Here is a 15,860-nt window from a genome sequence, read left to right on the forward strand (position 1 = left end):
CGCCACCGTTGCATTGCAGATCAAACAAACAGGCTTTGAATGAGAATAAACAAAAAAATAATCTTCCTCCCACTCAGGGTGAAAATGGTAGGTTTTAGCTCGTTTCCCCTCGGCCATGTCAACGTTTGGGAGTGCGTAACTACTGCTGACAGCTTTCAACTGCTGTTGACAGCGCATTTCATGCGGGAACATAGGACCCTTTTTTTTCTTTTTTTTTAAGTCCTATGTTCCCCGTTTTTTCCCAAAAAGGGTCCTATGTTCCCCTGTATTGATACATACCTGGGAGCATAATACCCTTTTTCTGAAAAAGGGTCCTATGTTCCCGCAATCTATCAATCTTTAAAAAATATTTAAACTTTGAACATTCGCGTGATGACAGCCAATCAGCGTTCAACAGCATGGCCACTGAGTGACATGTGTAACGTAACAGCCAATCAGCGTTCAACCGGCCAACTCAGTGCAGTGCAGTCCGAGGTGAACTGCAGCATGGAGGAGGAAGTGGTTGTTGCTGTTTGCGACTCCCGGAGCTCTATACATAACATAATATAATATAATTGTATATATAATATCACGGCCAAAAGCTCGGTGCGCCTCCGGATGGCCGTAGAGCGGGGAGCTCTCGTTTTTTTTTCTTCACCCCTCGCGGTCGACTTGGGATCTGTCGGCGGTCTACTGGTAGACCGCGATCGACTGGTTGGGCACTCCTGCTTTAGACCATCAACTGTTATCAGGTGTCCCGAGGTGTATGTGGCATTTATTGAAGTTAGGCTCTGCGCAGAACTGCATCGTGTTCCTGCACCGTGGGGGCAGCTATGAAGATGTCGTCCATCACGCTCACAGCTCCTGCAATGCCCTCGAGCATCTGGTCCATGATGCGCTGGTAGATTTCAGGCGCAAATTTTATACCAAAGGGGAGTCTAAGCCATCTAAACCGACCTATTGGTGTATTGAAGGTTGTGAGAAAGGATGATGATTCATCCATCTCTATCTGCAGAAATCCTGATTTTGCATCTAGGACTGAGAAGGCTTTAGCACCTGGTATCATTGAGACCTCCTCTACTGTTCGCATGGGGTGATGTTCTCTCATTATGACTTTATTTAGATCACTTGGGTCTATGCAGATTCTCACCTTGCCATTTCTCACTACAGCGACCATGGAACTCACCCATTCAGTCGGTTGCTCAACTTTGGTAATGTAGCCATCTTCTTCCATTTCATGCAGTTTCTCCAGTATCTTGCCTCTGAGGGCAGCTGTTTGCCTTCGTACAGGATGAACTACACCTTTTGCATCTGGTTTGAGCTTTATGGTGTATTTACCTGGTATGGTTCCAGTGGTGCGCGTCAGCTCTGGGAACTCAACAAGTCCAGCAGGAACATGCTGTGTTTCAGAATTGTCAGGGTTCCGTGTGTAACGCTTCTCTGCATCACTCTCCAGTAAGTGAAGGCTCACAATCAGCCCCAACGCCTCAGCTGAAGCGCCACTGAGCACATCCTCTTGAGCAATGTCCAAAATTTCAAACACTGCACTCACTTTACACTTTTCCGACTTGACTTGTAGATTAACAGCAGCTACAGGCATCAGCCGGTGATAAGAGTATGAGCGGAGCACTGTCCCAGAGAGCTGCAGCTCACCTGTGTGGGCAAGCAACTGCTAGCTATTTAGAGTCAATGTGTTCCACTTTGCCCCTGTATTAATTCTGAATTTCACTATTTTAGACAGAATTTCCAATATGACCACCCGTTTATCAACAGTGGGGTCCTCGGGCTGCATCATATTTATGCTCAGCATTTTCTCATCATCTGGTGAGTCTTGGTCTGAGTCAATACTTACAGTGTTTGCTGCATGCTTGTGGCACACCGCCAACCAGTGGTTGGGTTTGTGGCAGTAGGAACAAACAGCATTTTGCTGGACACTTTCCTTGGTTCCACTTGTGCTGTGGGTCTTTTCCACACTAAGTGTCGTTTTTTGACAAACTGACCGATGCTTGTTGTCGATAACTAGAATTCCCTTTGTAGGGCATTGTCTTACTTGACATGAATTGCTTCGGTTTTGCAGACACTGCTGATATCTGTGAATCCTCTTCTCTTACTATTTTCATTTATTTTTGCGATACTTCGAATTGCTGAGGAGGTTTTATGGCTTTATCTAACGTGAGGCTCTCGCCTCTTTCAAGCAGCCGTTCTTGGACCCGCTTCTCTCTCACTCCAGAGATTATGGCGTCAATTAGCTTATCGTCAGGCTGAGGATACTCGCAGTCCATCAGAATTAGCCTTACATCCTTCAGGAAGTTATCAAAACTTTCCGTTGGCCCTTGCTTTCTTTGTTTGAAACGGTGCCTGGCAATTCTCTTATTTTTTCGAGGTCTGATATAATTGTCAAATTTTTACAGTACCTTAGACGGATCTTGCTTTTCTCCATCTTCCCAGGCCAGCGTCTTATAGACCTCCCTGCCTTGTTCTCCGATCCATGTACCTAGCCAGCCTGCCTGTTGTTTAGGCGCCAGGTCAGAGAGGGGAACCTCAAAGACAAACGTTAAGTGCCTATGCAATCTTGAAAACTCTCGATACAAATCCGAGGCGTCCCAATCAGTGTTCTTTCGTTAATGAAAAATATGACGAAAAATGTTCGTCAACAACCTTTTTTCCATGACTAAGACAAGACGTTGACAAGCTAAATATTTTGCACGTGCACTTTGCATGTGACGTCACGACGACTGGTTGTTGGGCAAGAACAATGTTCTCTAGCAACTTAGTAACCTAATCAAGGATCTGCCAGGACGTCGCCAGTTTTACCATACGAACGAAAGTTGGTATTTTGAGGTGCTGCCGTGTTGCCAGATTATGCCAGATAGTTGCTGTGCGATTGGATGTATTAACTGCCGAGGAGTGAAGCCGGGGTTATGTTTTAACTGGATCCCATCCGAAAAGGAGAAAAACTGTATTATTGTCTATAAGATTATAATTTGCCATAAGTAATATGTATTGTTTAATTTCACATTATAACTACGATTATTTCAAAATGAAAATAACCCTCCCTCTGCCGTAATGGGGAAAGCCCGTGTTGCCAGATTTGGCGGGAAATCTGGCCCAATCTGGCAACACTGGCGGAGGCGTCACTAAATGATCCTAAGCAGTTTTATTTCAGAGTGCAGCAAAAAGCTCCACTGCGCTGGAACTGCAGAAATGCTTGAAATGTAACTTGTGTGGATGCTACCGCATTACTTGGTCAATAAAATAGCTACTTAAAAGTTATTTGATTCAGAAAAAAGCTATTTGTTGATCGTTTTGTGGGTAGCTAGATAGTACTCACTCAACTTTGCTTTGATAATGAAGATATTCCTGTTTTTCGGCTCCCACACGACAACGTTGTTAATCAACCCACTCTTGAAAAAAAGTTAGCTATCCATACTTTTGTAGGCTTTCATTTTTTGTGCGGTATAAGGTGACGGATGCATATGTAAATATCTCCAAACTCCACGTCTGGTAGAGACGTTGCCAACTTTAAAGCAATCAACACATCAGCGGGTGCTGTGTGTGGATCACAAGTTCCGAGTGTGTTTAGTTGATTGATTGTAGTATTGGAAATCTGCAAGGCTGCAATTCCCCTGGCTGGCCGCTGTTCGCCGCCATTTTGTCGGCGTCTGTTGACCTCCAGGTAGCCATGGTAGTCACGTGACTACAAAGTATGAATAGATCTTTGATAATAAAAACTATGACAAAATGTAAGTTTAGTTTTCGTTGACGAGACGAGATAGGACTAAAATGTTTGTGGTGTGCTGTTTGGACATTCAAAATGCATGATATTTTCCAATCATTACCCTCCCGTCAGATTCTTAAGCAACGGAGACGTTGTTCACTCCTCCAGTAAATAGGACGGAGCTACGACTTGGCAACGGGAGGTATAGTCCGCTCAGCTATGAGCCAGAGAGCTAACGTTACGTTAAGCATTGTACATATTTATAAATGGATATCCGTCCCAGCCTTTATACCACAGATACTATAGGGTCTATAGCATGTAACAGCGTTTTCTGATTACAGTTTAATGCATTTTTCACAATTTAGCAATTTAAAACCCACAATTCAGCTCTCGTTTAGAAGGCTGAACAGACAATTTGACTGGAACTACTTAGCAGGGGTCCATATATCAGAGGTTAGCAGGGTTCGAGTTATGATTCCATATCTGTGGGGGTCTCTTAAAAAAAATATATATAAAGATGCGCAAATAAATATAGGCTATTATGACACGGCTCTTCTCAATGCCGTGGAACGCTCCGTTCACTTCACAACAACGCCAGCGTCTTCGGTTGCTAAGCGAAGTCAACGTCTTTGACTAACTATTTCTCTGCTGATCAACGCTACGAATGGTAACAAATAAACTGCAAAAAGACACACCATGTGAAGTTATTTTTTCGTTTGGCAAGTAGCCACTCATTATCGAAAATAAGCCCCTTCAGGTCGAAGCAAGACACCTCCGTTTCGCAGCGGAGTCAGGTTCGCCCTCTCTGGACTTATTTTCCCGATAATGACCGGCATTCTATTATCCCTTACTTAACGTCAATATTACTATGTATGTGGAAGGGAAGATAGCTTCATTTGTAATTAGAATATTATGCTGCTGTATTTTCAGAGACCCCCACAGATATTTGAGTTTGCTGCTTTCGTGGGAGCCAGACCTCTCTCTATGGGAGTGAGCTCCCACCGAACTCGAACTGCATGAATGCGGCACTACGGGTAATGCAGTGTTTTTCCCCTAGGATGGAGTTGCAGCAGCGGAGGTGAAATGTTTTTTTTTTCGCAATTGTTTTTGTGTGCTCACAAAACACACCCTGCCGCGAGGTTTCTATGTGTGTGCACAGTAATGAGCAGGGGACATATGGAGAGATTGAACATATTGCAAGTATAATCTTTAAAAACATTATTTACATTTATTTAACAAAAAATATATTATATCAACAACCACCCTAAACAGTAAAATCACATAACACAAATACTACAACAATCGAAAAGGTCTGTGCCTCAAACCAATGCATCTTCCCAATCCCTCCCCTCTTCCCATCACAAAGGTTGTAGTAGGACCATAAAGAGGCCATGCCTCTATTAAACAAGTTTTGCGGCTCTAGAGTCAATAATGGCAACGCTACTGAAATTGTTGCTCAATAAAAAATCGTCAAAAATAAGAAGAGATATATTTTTCAAAACTAAAGGTTGTACTGGGACCATAAAGAGGGCATACCTCTATGGAACAAGAGGTATTTTGGGGCTCTAGATTCAATAATGGCGACGCTATTGAAATTTTACCATTGTGGTCGTTTTCAGTTTTGCACTTTGCAGACGGTCCCTAAGCTCGCGGCTGAAAGCCAATACAATTCACCGTTCGCTAAAGACGGCTCGTTTGGATGAAAACAACGTTGTAGCTGGTTCTCTGGGTACCGTGGTGAAGTTAGTTTGAGGTTGGATATTCGACGATATTCAACAGATATTCAGCCATTCATTTCCTATGGGAAATTGCTTTTTGCTCAATAGCTTCCGAGTTATGGGACCCAGAGGCCCCAGACCAATGTAAACCTGTCCTACTATGTGGTACTAACAACACACACCTCACTAAAAATTAATATTTTGCACCTCCTATTTTATTTGAATATTTTAAGAATCCCATTCATTTCCTATGGGAAATTGCTTTTTGCTCAATAGCTTCCGAGTTATGGGACCCAGAGGCCCCAGACCAATGTAGACCTGTCCTACTATGTGGTACTAACAACACATACCTCACTAAAAATTAATTTCGGCAACCCTTGGCACGCGTGCCACCACTGGCACGCAGCAGCATAATCATTGGCACACTTGCAAAAAATAAATAAATATATTATATATATATATATTTTTTTTTTTTTCTCTTTATTTCTTTATTTTTCTCGCTGTTTTGCTGCAGCATAATACGGAACCCGTAAAGGGACATGGGGTAAAAAAATATTTTTTTACGTTTCTTGTGTTGGGGCAAAATAACCTGCTGAGCACATCACATGTACATTATAAATATAGCTAACTCCTACCCTAGCTTAATGAGCACATCACATGGCAGTCACCTTATAATATAGTCAACTTTTAACACATAACACATACATGAGAATATAGTCAGGTCAGGGCCAGAGCCAGGGCCCCATATCTCCTCCCGGCAGATGGTAGACACTCAGACAATGCACCAGTCATCCTCAAGGATGGGAGGACCACAACAGGTGATGCTCTGAAGCTCTCCCCCGTAAGGAGGAACACAAGAAGATATACATGCATACACTAGTGCCTGGGAACCAAGGTCAAGTAAAAACACACAGAACCACACACATCTCAAACGCACACACCTCATCACGAGGAGATACAGCATAAGACTGTATCACTCTGGGACTCTTCACCTTCTTCCGAAGCAGACCTTCCACGGAGGCGAAGCTCCGGACGAACCATCAGCGCTGATTAGGGACTTAGACATATTCGATTTCTCACGCTTATGACTTTGTATAACCGTTGCCACTTGACTTAATAAATCCAAGGTCCTCGTGCCGATAGACTTTATTACCTCTCCGTCTCATTTCATCTGGTCCAGTAACTAGCCAGACCGTTTTTCCCAACAATTTGGTGACCCCGACGTGATTTTTTCTGAATTGGACCGCAACTGGGAAACGAGAGACGGAGAGCGGCACGGCCTCGGGACCCCGGAGAACCGGACCGATTCCTGCAGTCTCACCTCGCGATCGCCCAACAAAAGGTAGGCAGAACCTGTTGATAAAATCCAAACTCTGCATAGTTATATAGGAACCACATTAGGAGATGAGACTGTGAGAACGGTTCGCTACGGGATATCTCGTGGGGGCTATTAGGACTGCACCCCAGCATTTCCCCGTAAAACCCGATTGACCCCGAATGCGTGACACATCGAATATCGGCTCGTTGCATGGTGAAAGAATACCCTCGAGACCATAGGGCCTATAAGAATCGGTCAGTGATACAAGACTACCGATGGCCAGAATATATATGCCTGAGCCATTGAGTGGACTCAGAGGGATGCCTGGGCCGGGTTCGGAACCCAGATGGAATATATGCCTGAGCCATTGAGTGGACTCAGAGGGATGCCTGGGCCGGGTTCGGAACCCAGATGGAATATATGCCTGAGCCATTGAGTGGACTCAGAGGGATGCCTGGGCCGGGTTCGGAACCCAGATGGAATATATGCCTGAGCCATTGAGTGGACTCAGAGGGATGCCTGGGCCGGGTTCGGAACCCAGATGGAATATATGCCTGAGCCATTGAGTGGACTCAGAGGGATGCCTGGGCCGGGTTCGGAACCCAGATGGAATAATCTGTGTATTAAATAATTCTATGTGGTGAGAAGTTTAGAGTCCTTTATCAGGGTTAAAGTCCCTTTGCAAAGGAAACAGCGTGTGTATGCGCGAGTGAACGAGAGGCAGTGTGTGTATGCGCGAGAATAAGAGAGAGAGAGACGGAGTGGCTGTGTGTGTGTGTGTGTGTGTGTAAGAGGCCCAGAGAGAGAGAAAGAAAGAGAGCGAGCGTATTTTTGGGCCGGCTAAAATATGGAAATATGTGTGCAACGCTTGCTTGCTTTGCTATGCTTAACGCTATTCTGCTGTGTCTGATGATTGTGGGTGCGGGACACAGAATGAGAAGTCTGTCGATATGTTTCTGGGTGCGTCTGCGAGAAAGAGGGAATCTGTGAGTGAATCAGTGGGTGTGTATGCGTGATAATCTGTGAGTGAATCAGTGGGTGTGTATGCGTGATCCGCTCTATCTTTGTCCGTTAAAACGGGTAAATGTAGGAATAGATAGATTGATAATAATGAATAAATGTCTCTCTGACGTATTGCGTTGCTCTATGGCGTAACCAGCGGAAATAGATAAATTGACAATGATAAATAACCTTTTTTACTGTGTCGCTTCAATTTACTGTTTGAACCGTTAAAACTAGACCTAGACAAGTTGACAAGGATAAATGATATCTCTTTTACTGTGTTTCTTTGAATTACTGCCGGACCTGTCGCATAGATAAACCACAATACTAAACAACATCTCTTTGCCGCGTTGGTTGACGGTTTAGTCTGATTGACGCAGATTAATCAATAAAGATAGATAACGATTATTGGCTATAAAGAATATCTGGATGTATTGAATAACGTCTATAGGCCCTGTTGTTGTTTTTTGCTTCCCTCCCCCCTGTTTTTTCCTCCTTTTTCTCGTTCTCCTCCTCCAAGAGTGACAAAAGTTACCCCCTAGTCTCTCATCCGCTCTTGTGTGTTAGACAGGCCACACAGAGTTATAGCATCAGGGCCGCCATTTTTTGAGTTCTCTCGCTCAGTCCGAAGCCACACCTCCCCCTCCGCCAAAAGTTTAGCCACTCCAACCTTACCCTTCCCCAGCCATAGCGCCCCCTACCACTCCAACCTTGCCCTTCCCCAACTAGACTGCCCCCTGCCGGACCACTCCAACCTTACCCTTCCCAAGCCACAGCGCCCCTATTGGACCACTCCAACCTTACCCTTCCCCAACCACAGCGCCCCCCACTGGACAACTCCAACCTTGCCCTTCCCCAACTAGACTGCCCCCTGCTGGACCACTCCAACTTTACCCTTCCCCAACCACCGTGCCCCCCACTGGACAACTCCAACCTTACCCTTCCCAAGCCACAGCGCCCCCCACCGGACCACTCCAACCTTGCCCTTCCCCAACTAGACTGCCCCCTGCTGGACCACTACAACCTTACCCTTCCCCAACCACCGTGCCCCCCACTGGACAACTCCAACCTTACCCTTCCCAAGCCACAGCGCCCCCCACCGGACCACTCCAACCTTGCCCTTCCCCAACCACCGTGCCCCCCACTGGACCACTACAACCTTACCCTTCCCCAACCACCGTGCCCCCCACTGGACAACTCCAACCTTGCCCTTCCCCAACTAGACTGCCCCCTGCTGGACCACTCCAACTCTTACCCTTCCCCAACCACAGCACCCCCCACTGGACAACTCCAACCTTACCCTTCCCAAGCCACAGCGCCCCCCACCGGACCACTCCAACCTTGCCCTTCCCCAACTAGACTGCCCCCTGCTGGACCACTCCAACTTTACCCTTCCCCAACCACTGTGCCCCCCACTGGACAACTCCAACCTTGCCCTTCCCCAACTAGACTGCCCCCTGCTGGACCACTCCAACTTTACCCTTCCCCAACCACCGTGCCCCCCACTGGACCACTCCAACCTTGCCCTTCCCCAACTAGACTGCCCCCTGCTGGACCACTACAACCTTACCCTTCCCCAACCACCGTGCCCCCCACTGGCAACTCCAACCTTGCCCTTCCCCAACTAGACTGCCCCCTGCTGGACCACTCCAACTCTTACCCTTCCCCAACCACAGCACCCCCCACTGGACAACTCCAACCTTGCCCTTCCCCAACTAGACTGCCCCCTGCTGGACCACTCCAACTCTTACCCTTCCCCAACCACAGCACCCCCCACTGGACAACTCCAACCTTACCCTTCCCCAACCACCGTGCCCCCCACTGGACAACTCCAACCTTGCCCTTCCCCAACTAGACTGCCCCCTGCTGGACCACTCCAACTCTTACCCTTCCCCAACCACAGCACCCCCCACTGGACAACTCCAACCTTACCCTTCCCAAGCCACAGCGCCCCCCACCGGACCACTCCAACCTTGCCCTTCCCCAACTAGACTGCCCCCTGCTGGACCACTACAACCTTACCCTTCCCCAACCACCGTGCCCCCCACTGGACAACTCCAACCTTACCCTTCCCAAGCCACAGCGCCCCCCACCGGACCACTCCAACCTTGCCCTTCCCCAACTAGACTGCCCCCTGCTGGACCACTCCAACTTTACCCTTCCCCAACCACCGTGCCCCCCACTGGACAACTCCAACCTTGCCCTTCCCCAACTAGACTGCCCCCTGCTGGACCACTCCAACTTTACCCTTCCCCAACCACCGTGCCCCCCACTGGACCACTCCAACCTTGCCCTTCCCCAACTAGACTGCCCCCTGCTGGACCACTACAACCTTACCCTTCCCCAACCACCGTGCCCCCCACTGGACAACTCCAACCTTGCCCTTCCCCAACTAGACTGCCCCCTGCTGGACCACTCCAACTCTTACCCTTCCCCAACCACAGCACCCCCCACTGGACAACTCCAACCTTACCCTTCCCAAGCCACAGCGCCCCCCCACCGGACCACTCCAACCTTGCCCTTCCCCAACTAGACTGCCCCCTGCTGGACCACTCCAACTTTACCCTTCCCCAACCACCGTGCCCCCCACTGGACCACTCCAACCTTGCCCTTCCCCAACTAGACTGCCCCCTGCTGGACCACTACAACCTTACCCTTCCCCAACCACCGTGCCCCCCACTGGACAACTCCAACCTTACCCTTCCCAAGCCACAGCGCCCCCCACCGGACCACTCCAACCTTGCCCTTCCCCAACTAGACTGCCCCCTGCTGGACCACTCCAACTTTACCCTTCCCCAACCACCGTGCCCCCCACTGGACAACTCCAACCTTGCCCTTCCCCAACTAGACTGCCCCCTGCTGGACCACTCCAACTTTACCCTTCCCCAACCACCGTGCCCCCCACTGGACCACTCCAACCTTGCCCTTCCCCAACTAGACTGCCCCCTGCTGGACCACTACAACCTTACCCTTCCCCAACCACCGTGCCCCCTGCTGGACCACTCCAACTCTTACCCTTCCCAAGCCACAGCGCCCCCCACTGGACAACATCAATACCAATCCAACCCCGACTCTCGATCACCCCCTGCTAGAAGAATTATCCCGGTGAATAATAAAGATAAAAAGACAAACCTCCCCGCACCCGGCCTCCAGTGCAAAGGCGTCCACGACCCCGACCACCCCCACACCAGGCTGCTAAGGAACGGCGAACACACCCACCATGTCGGACGAGCAACGGACCAGAGCGGTGGGCTGGTTGTGCCTCAACGCTGAACCGGGAAAAATATTGAAAGGCCAAGACCGGAAGAAATGGGAGAACCGATGTGATGTCTACATTAAAACCTGGCAGAAAGAGGGCGTGATCCGAATGGGACCCCTCGACCACACCGGCCGGGCCGCCATACACGCGTACATTGGCAGCCAGTATGAGCGGGCAAAGGTCCGTCGCGACAATGCAGGAGCCAAGACGGGACGAAAGGATGCACTCGAAACCCTAGACCGGAAAAGACAAAAGAGAATCTTAGTATTAAAAGCATTGGCCTCTTGCCTCCCGCCCCACACCCTAAAACCAGCCCCCTCCTCCAGAAATCCCTTCCTAACGGACCAAGTAACCCCTACCCAACCGAGCCTGACAGCTTCACCTTATCCCTCCCTACCAAAGGCCGACGAGCAGGCCCGCCCACCTCCGTACAACCACTCCCTCCCCTATGCCCCGACCGACTTCCAGGTCCCCGGGCCCCCCATCTCATGTGCCCAGTTATCGAAATAACCCACGCCACATCTCAGTCCCCGGTCACGGTGACCTGGCAAAGACCCCCTCCCCCGGAACCGGAACGAGCCAAAGAAGGGGTCCACTGCACAAGGACAAACCACCCACAAAGCAAGGAAAGCCCGAAGCTGACAACAGCTCCCTCCCCATGCCCGATGATACCAGGAAGGACCGGGCCATTGGGGCAAGAACCATCCAGCACCGAGAACTGGACACCCCCCTCCTCCAGCTACAGCCAAGCCCAGGCCCCCGAAACCAGGCCACCAACACCAGGGGAAGCCCAACCGGAAGCAGAAAGGATGCGTACGCGGATCGGCGTACCTGGCGCCAACACATTGGACTTGGCCTCCTTCCTGATCAACCTATCGTCTAAAGAAGAAGAAACGGAAGTGACAGTAGCAACAACAGAAATGAGAAGACACTCCGGGATTCCCCAGGGGAGACACGGAAGACACGAGGAAAGAGACCAAAGAGGTGAAGAAGACGCAGACACCGTGGAGTGGGATCCAGTGGGAACGAGATGGAAAGAAGAAGCGCTGGAAAGAATGTCCCTCGGCATCGAGACAGAAGTCCATCTCCTGTCTCGACAGCTGCGGGAAAGGAGCGAAGGCAGAGATCAGAGGTGGGGAAGAGGCGCAATCCACAGGACAATTGGCCCGGGCAGATTACAAGCCCGAAGTACCGCAACCCCGATCGCGACCCTGCCCATCACCAGCACTCCACAAGCTGGCTCCCCGACACAACGGAGCCAAGCCCTCGACCGCCGGACGAACCGCGACCTGGATGAGGGTCCAGGACTGATGTTCCCGCTAATGGACACCCCTGCAGGACGAGCGATGTACGTTCCCTGGACCCACCGCGACCTCAAGGGACTAGTGGAAGACCTTCCCCCGATCAAACAGGGGGCGGGCAAGTGGATCAGAAACCTCGAGCGACTGACCACAGCTGACCGGCTCACCATGGGGGACATCCGAGCGGTCCTCATGAGAGGAGAAGGACCCCGGGCAGTCAACGACGTGGAAACCGCAGCCAGAACCACCAGAGAGCCGGACGACTCCCCTTTCGACCCCTTCCGCCCCATATGGTGGGAGGCCCTGAGGGGCCTATACCCCCCTCAGAACTCAGCAGCATGCATGACCGGCCTGAAAAGAAAACCCAGTGAATCAGCGGGCGAATACCTCACAAGAGCCACTGAACGATGGAAAGACGGATTCGGAACCCGACCAGGAGCCTCCGCCGCCACCGAGGCCATGTTCCGGATCGCGGTTGAGACGGGTCTCTGCACCAAGACCCGCGAAGGCCTCAAAACAGTGATTGGACTCGGAAGAATGAACGCCATGGACTGGGAGGAGGCCATTACACACCACGTGAACCTGGAGCAAGAACGGGAGGACGAGGACGTCAAAGAAGACCGCGACCTGAAGAAACGACTCTTGCGCATGGACGTGAAGAAAGCAACCCAGGAACACAACCGGGACAAGAAGGAGTCCAACAAAGACCACGCCTCCGAGATCATGCCCCTCGAAGTGGCCACGCCTCCGGCCCCGCTGCCTGCCCCCAACCCCTTGGTACAGCCCAGCGGACCCCCTCCGACCCAGATGCAAGCCCCTCCCGCTCAAGCATGGGGGCCCCAGTCCCCGCCGTACCCGTACCCGTACCCGTACCCATCGTATCCATACCCCACACACCCACCCTCGAACCCAGCAACACAGACGGGACCCGGGATGTATCAGAACCAACAGTCCAAACAAAGAGGCGGATTCAAATGGAGAGGAAGAGGCCGGACCCCAAACACAAACCCCCGGTCCTACCCCTGCTTCATTTGTGGGCTCACGGGACACTGGGCGAAGGAGTGCCCCCAAACGGGACAGCCAGCGATGCAACACCACCAACAGAATCATCAGCAGCACCCCGGCCCGACCCGCGGTAACCCTGGAAATGGACCGACACATGCCTCAAACCCCGGGACCCCGATGTACCCTCTCTGGGAGGACCCGGGATACAACGGTCAATATTGACGGGACCCGAGAGCCTCGAGAGGGACCCAGGTGGTGAACCTGGGAACGGGAGCCCCAATGGTGGACGGACTCGTAAACCAAACACCAATTCGTTTCATGGTCGACACCGGAGCAACAGTATCCACCATCGGGGACCTGAACCATGAAATCCCGCCCCTCTCCACTCGAACCCTGACTACCATGGGGTTCTCGGGAATAGAAAAGACCAACCCCTTCACCACCCCCTTGCCGCTCACCATCCTGGGACAAACCTTCTACCACTCCCTCCTATATGCCCCCAAGTGTCCCACCAACCTCATGGGTAGAGACATCCTGAGCAAAATCAACTGCCTCATCAGCTGTTCCCCCGAAGGGACTACAATGACGACAGAAGCCGACCAACCGCTCCAGATGATGCTGGTGCATGAACCCCCGCCCCGAAGCCCCCCGTCAGACGTATATTGGATCCGGAACATGACTACCCCGGACGGATTCAAGCCCCTAGAAGAAACATACCGAGAGTGGGCCCCCTGGATCCATCAACAGGGGGACTTCTACCCACCGCACGACCCCCTCCACACGACCCTCAATGTCCTTCGAGACCCAGACGAAAGCTACGACGAACAATGGAGACGCACCATGGAGGGAACCGGCCAGAAGTGCCTCTACGAAACAATGTTCATCGGACCTGAGGGGGTGGCGGCCCTCACCCTTCTCACCCCGGATCAAGAATATTGGTACCGCCTCAAACCCGAGTCCCGACCACACGTGACCCTGGCAGTAGCCAAGCACCACACGGCTATGAAGCTGGGGCCCATGGTCTGCCGAGCGACTCAAGTACGAGAGTGGGCCCCCACCGACAACCCACACATTCACCTAGCCCCTGACAAAGGCTTGATCCGGGTCTCCTTCCCCCAAACGGCCTCCTGGGGGGTGGCAGAACGAGTGGAGTGCGACCGACCGCTCGCCCCTGAGGAGGTCGACACCCCCAGCCCCCTGGAAGCCGAAGACCCCGACGTAAAGATCATGCTAGACGGCCTCCCTCAGAATCTCTGGGCCACCGGCGCCTACGACATGGGGTTTACCCCCCAACACAACATCCAAATACCTCTCAAACCCGATCAAACCCCGATTCATCAGCCCCAATACAAGGTCAGACCCGAGGCAGAAGCAGGGATCACTGCCACCATACAGGGACTCAAAGAGGTAGGAGTGCTCCGGCCCTCTCAGTCCCTTTGGAACACCCCGATTCTCCCAGTGAAGAAGGCGGACGGACTCACGTGGAGGATGGCCCATGATCTCCGCCTAAGAAACGACGCCACGGAAGGACCCCCCGAGAGGGTGCCAAACCCGCAGGTGGCGCTCCACGTGGTTAACCCCGACCACCTCTGGTTCTCTGCAATAGACCTGGCCAACGCCTTCTTCTGCATCCCCCTGAACAAAGACTCACAAGACATCTTTTCTTTTACCTGGAGGGGAGAAAAACTCACCTACACCCGAATGCCACAGGGGTACCGATCGACCCCCACCATATTCAACGACTGTGTGCGGAAGGACCTCAAGGACACTGTACTTCCCGACGGAGTGGTTATGGTTCAATATGTAGACGACATCCTGCTCGCCGCGCCTACCAGACAAACCTGTGTGGATGCTACCAAGACCCTGCTCGAAACCCTAGGGAAAGCAGGGTACAAGGTCAAGCGGCCCAAACTACAGGCTGTCCGGCCCAGGGTGAAATTCCTGGGGAGGCTGATCGGAGAAGATACCAGAGACATGACCCAGGATACCCGAGAAACCATCCTGAATTACCCAAAACCCGCCACGGTTCGCCAAATGTTGGCCTTCCTGGGCCTGTGCAACTACAGCCGCCAGTACCTCCCGGAATTCACAGAGCGAACGTCCGAACTCCGCCAGATGGTCACCACAGCCGGGGCCCGAAACCTACGGGCCCCGCCGACGACTGTGTCCCCGCCGGGCCGGACATCTACCCGTGAGTGCGAGTGGCCTCTCCAGATGCACGGCCCCGGCGTCCTGTTTCCATCACCGTCGGCTGACACCCCACCGCAACACCCCTTCCCTCTTCCCCCCCCCCCGCCTGTGACGTGCTAGTAACCTCTCCAGGTGGGCTGCCCCATTCCCGTCCCCGCCAACGGCATCACCCCCCTCCCACCTGAAGCACCCACGACGCCCGGACCAGGGATCTGCGTTCCGGGACCAGGGGCTGCGGCCCGCTCCCTTACGGCTTGAGGGCACCCCTGGCTGTATTCGCTTCTGTACGCTTCACTGTTTTTAGCCGCTCCCATATCTATGCCCGCGTCTACGCAACCGACGCCGGGAACGTAAATGTTGTTGTTTATAT

At 51.7% G+C, this 15,860-nt stretch overlaps 1 protein-coding gene across 1 annotated transcript; it reads left to right on the forward strand.

Annotated features, from left to right (window-relative positions):
- Window positions 1-13,579: 13,579 nt before the first annotated feature.
- Window positions 13,580-14,948, forward strand: LOC307075074 (uncharacterized protein; the record flags this gene model as incomplete). Its single annotated transcript, XM_079735581.1, has 2 exons — window positions 13,580-14,781; window positions 14,858-14,948. The coding sequence occupies 2 exons, from the start codon at window positions 13,580-13,582 to the stop codon at window positions 14,904-14,906; spliced, it is 1,251 nt and encodes a 416-aa protein (XP_079591707.1). The 3' UTR covers window positions 14,907-14,948.
- Between the last annotated feature and the right edge of the window lie 912 nt (window positions 14,949-15,860).

Source organism: Pollachius pollachius (assembly GCF_949987615.1).
Source record: "Pollachius pollachius genome assembly, chromosome: 4".
Taxonomy (NCBI): Eukaryota; Metazoa; Chordata; class Actinopteri; order Gadiformes; family Gadidae; genus Pollachius; species Pollachius pollachius.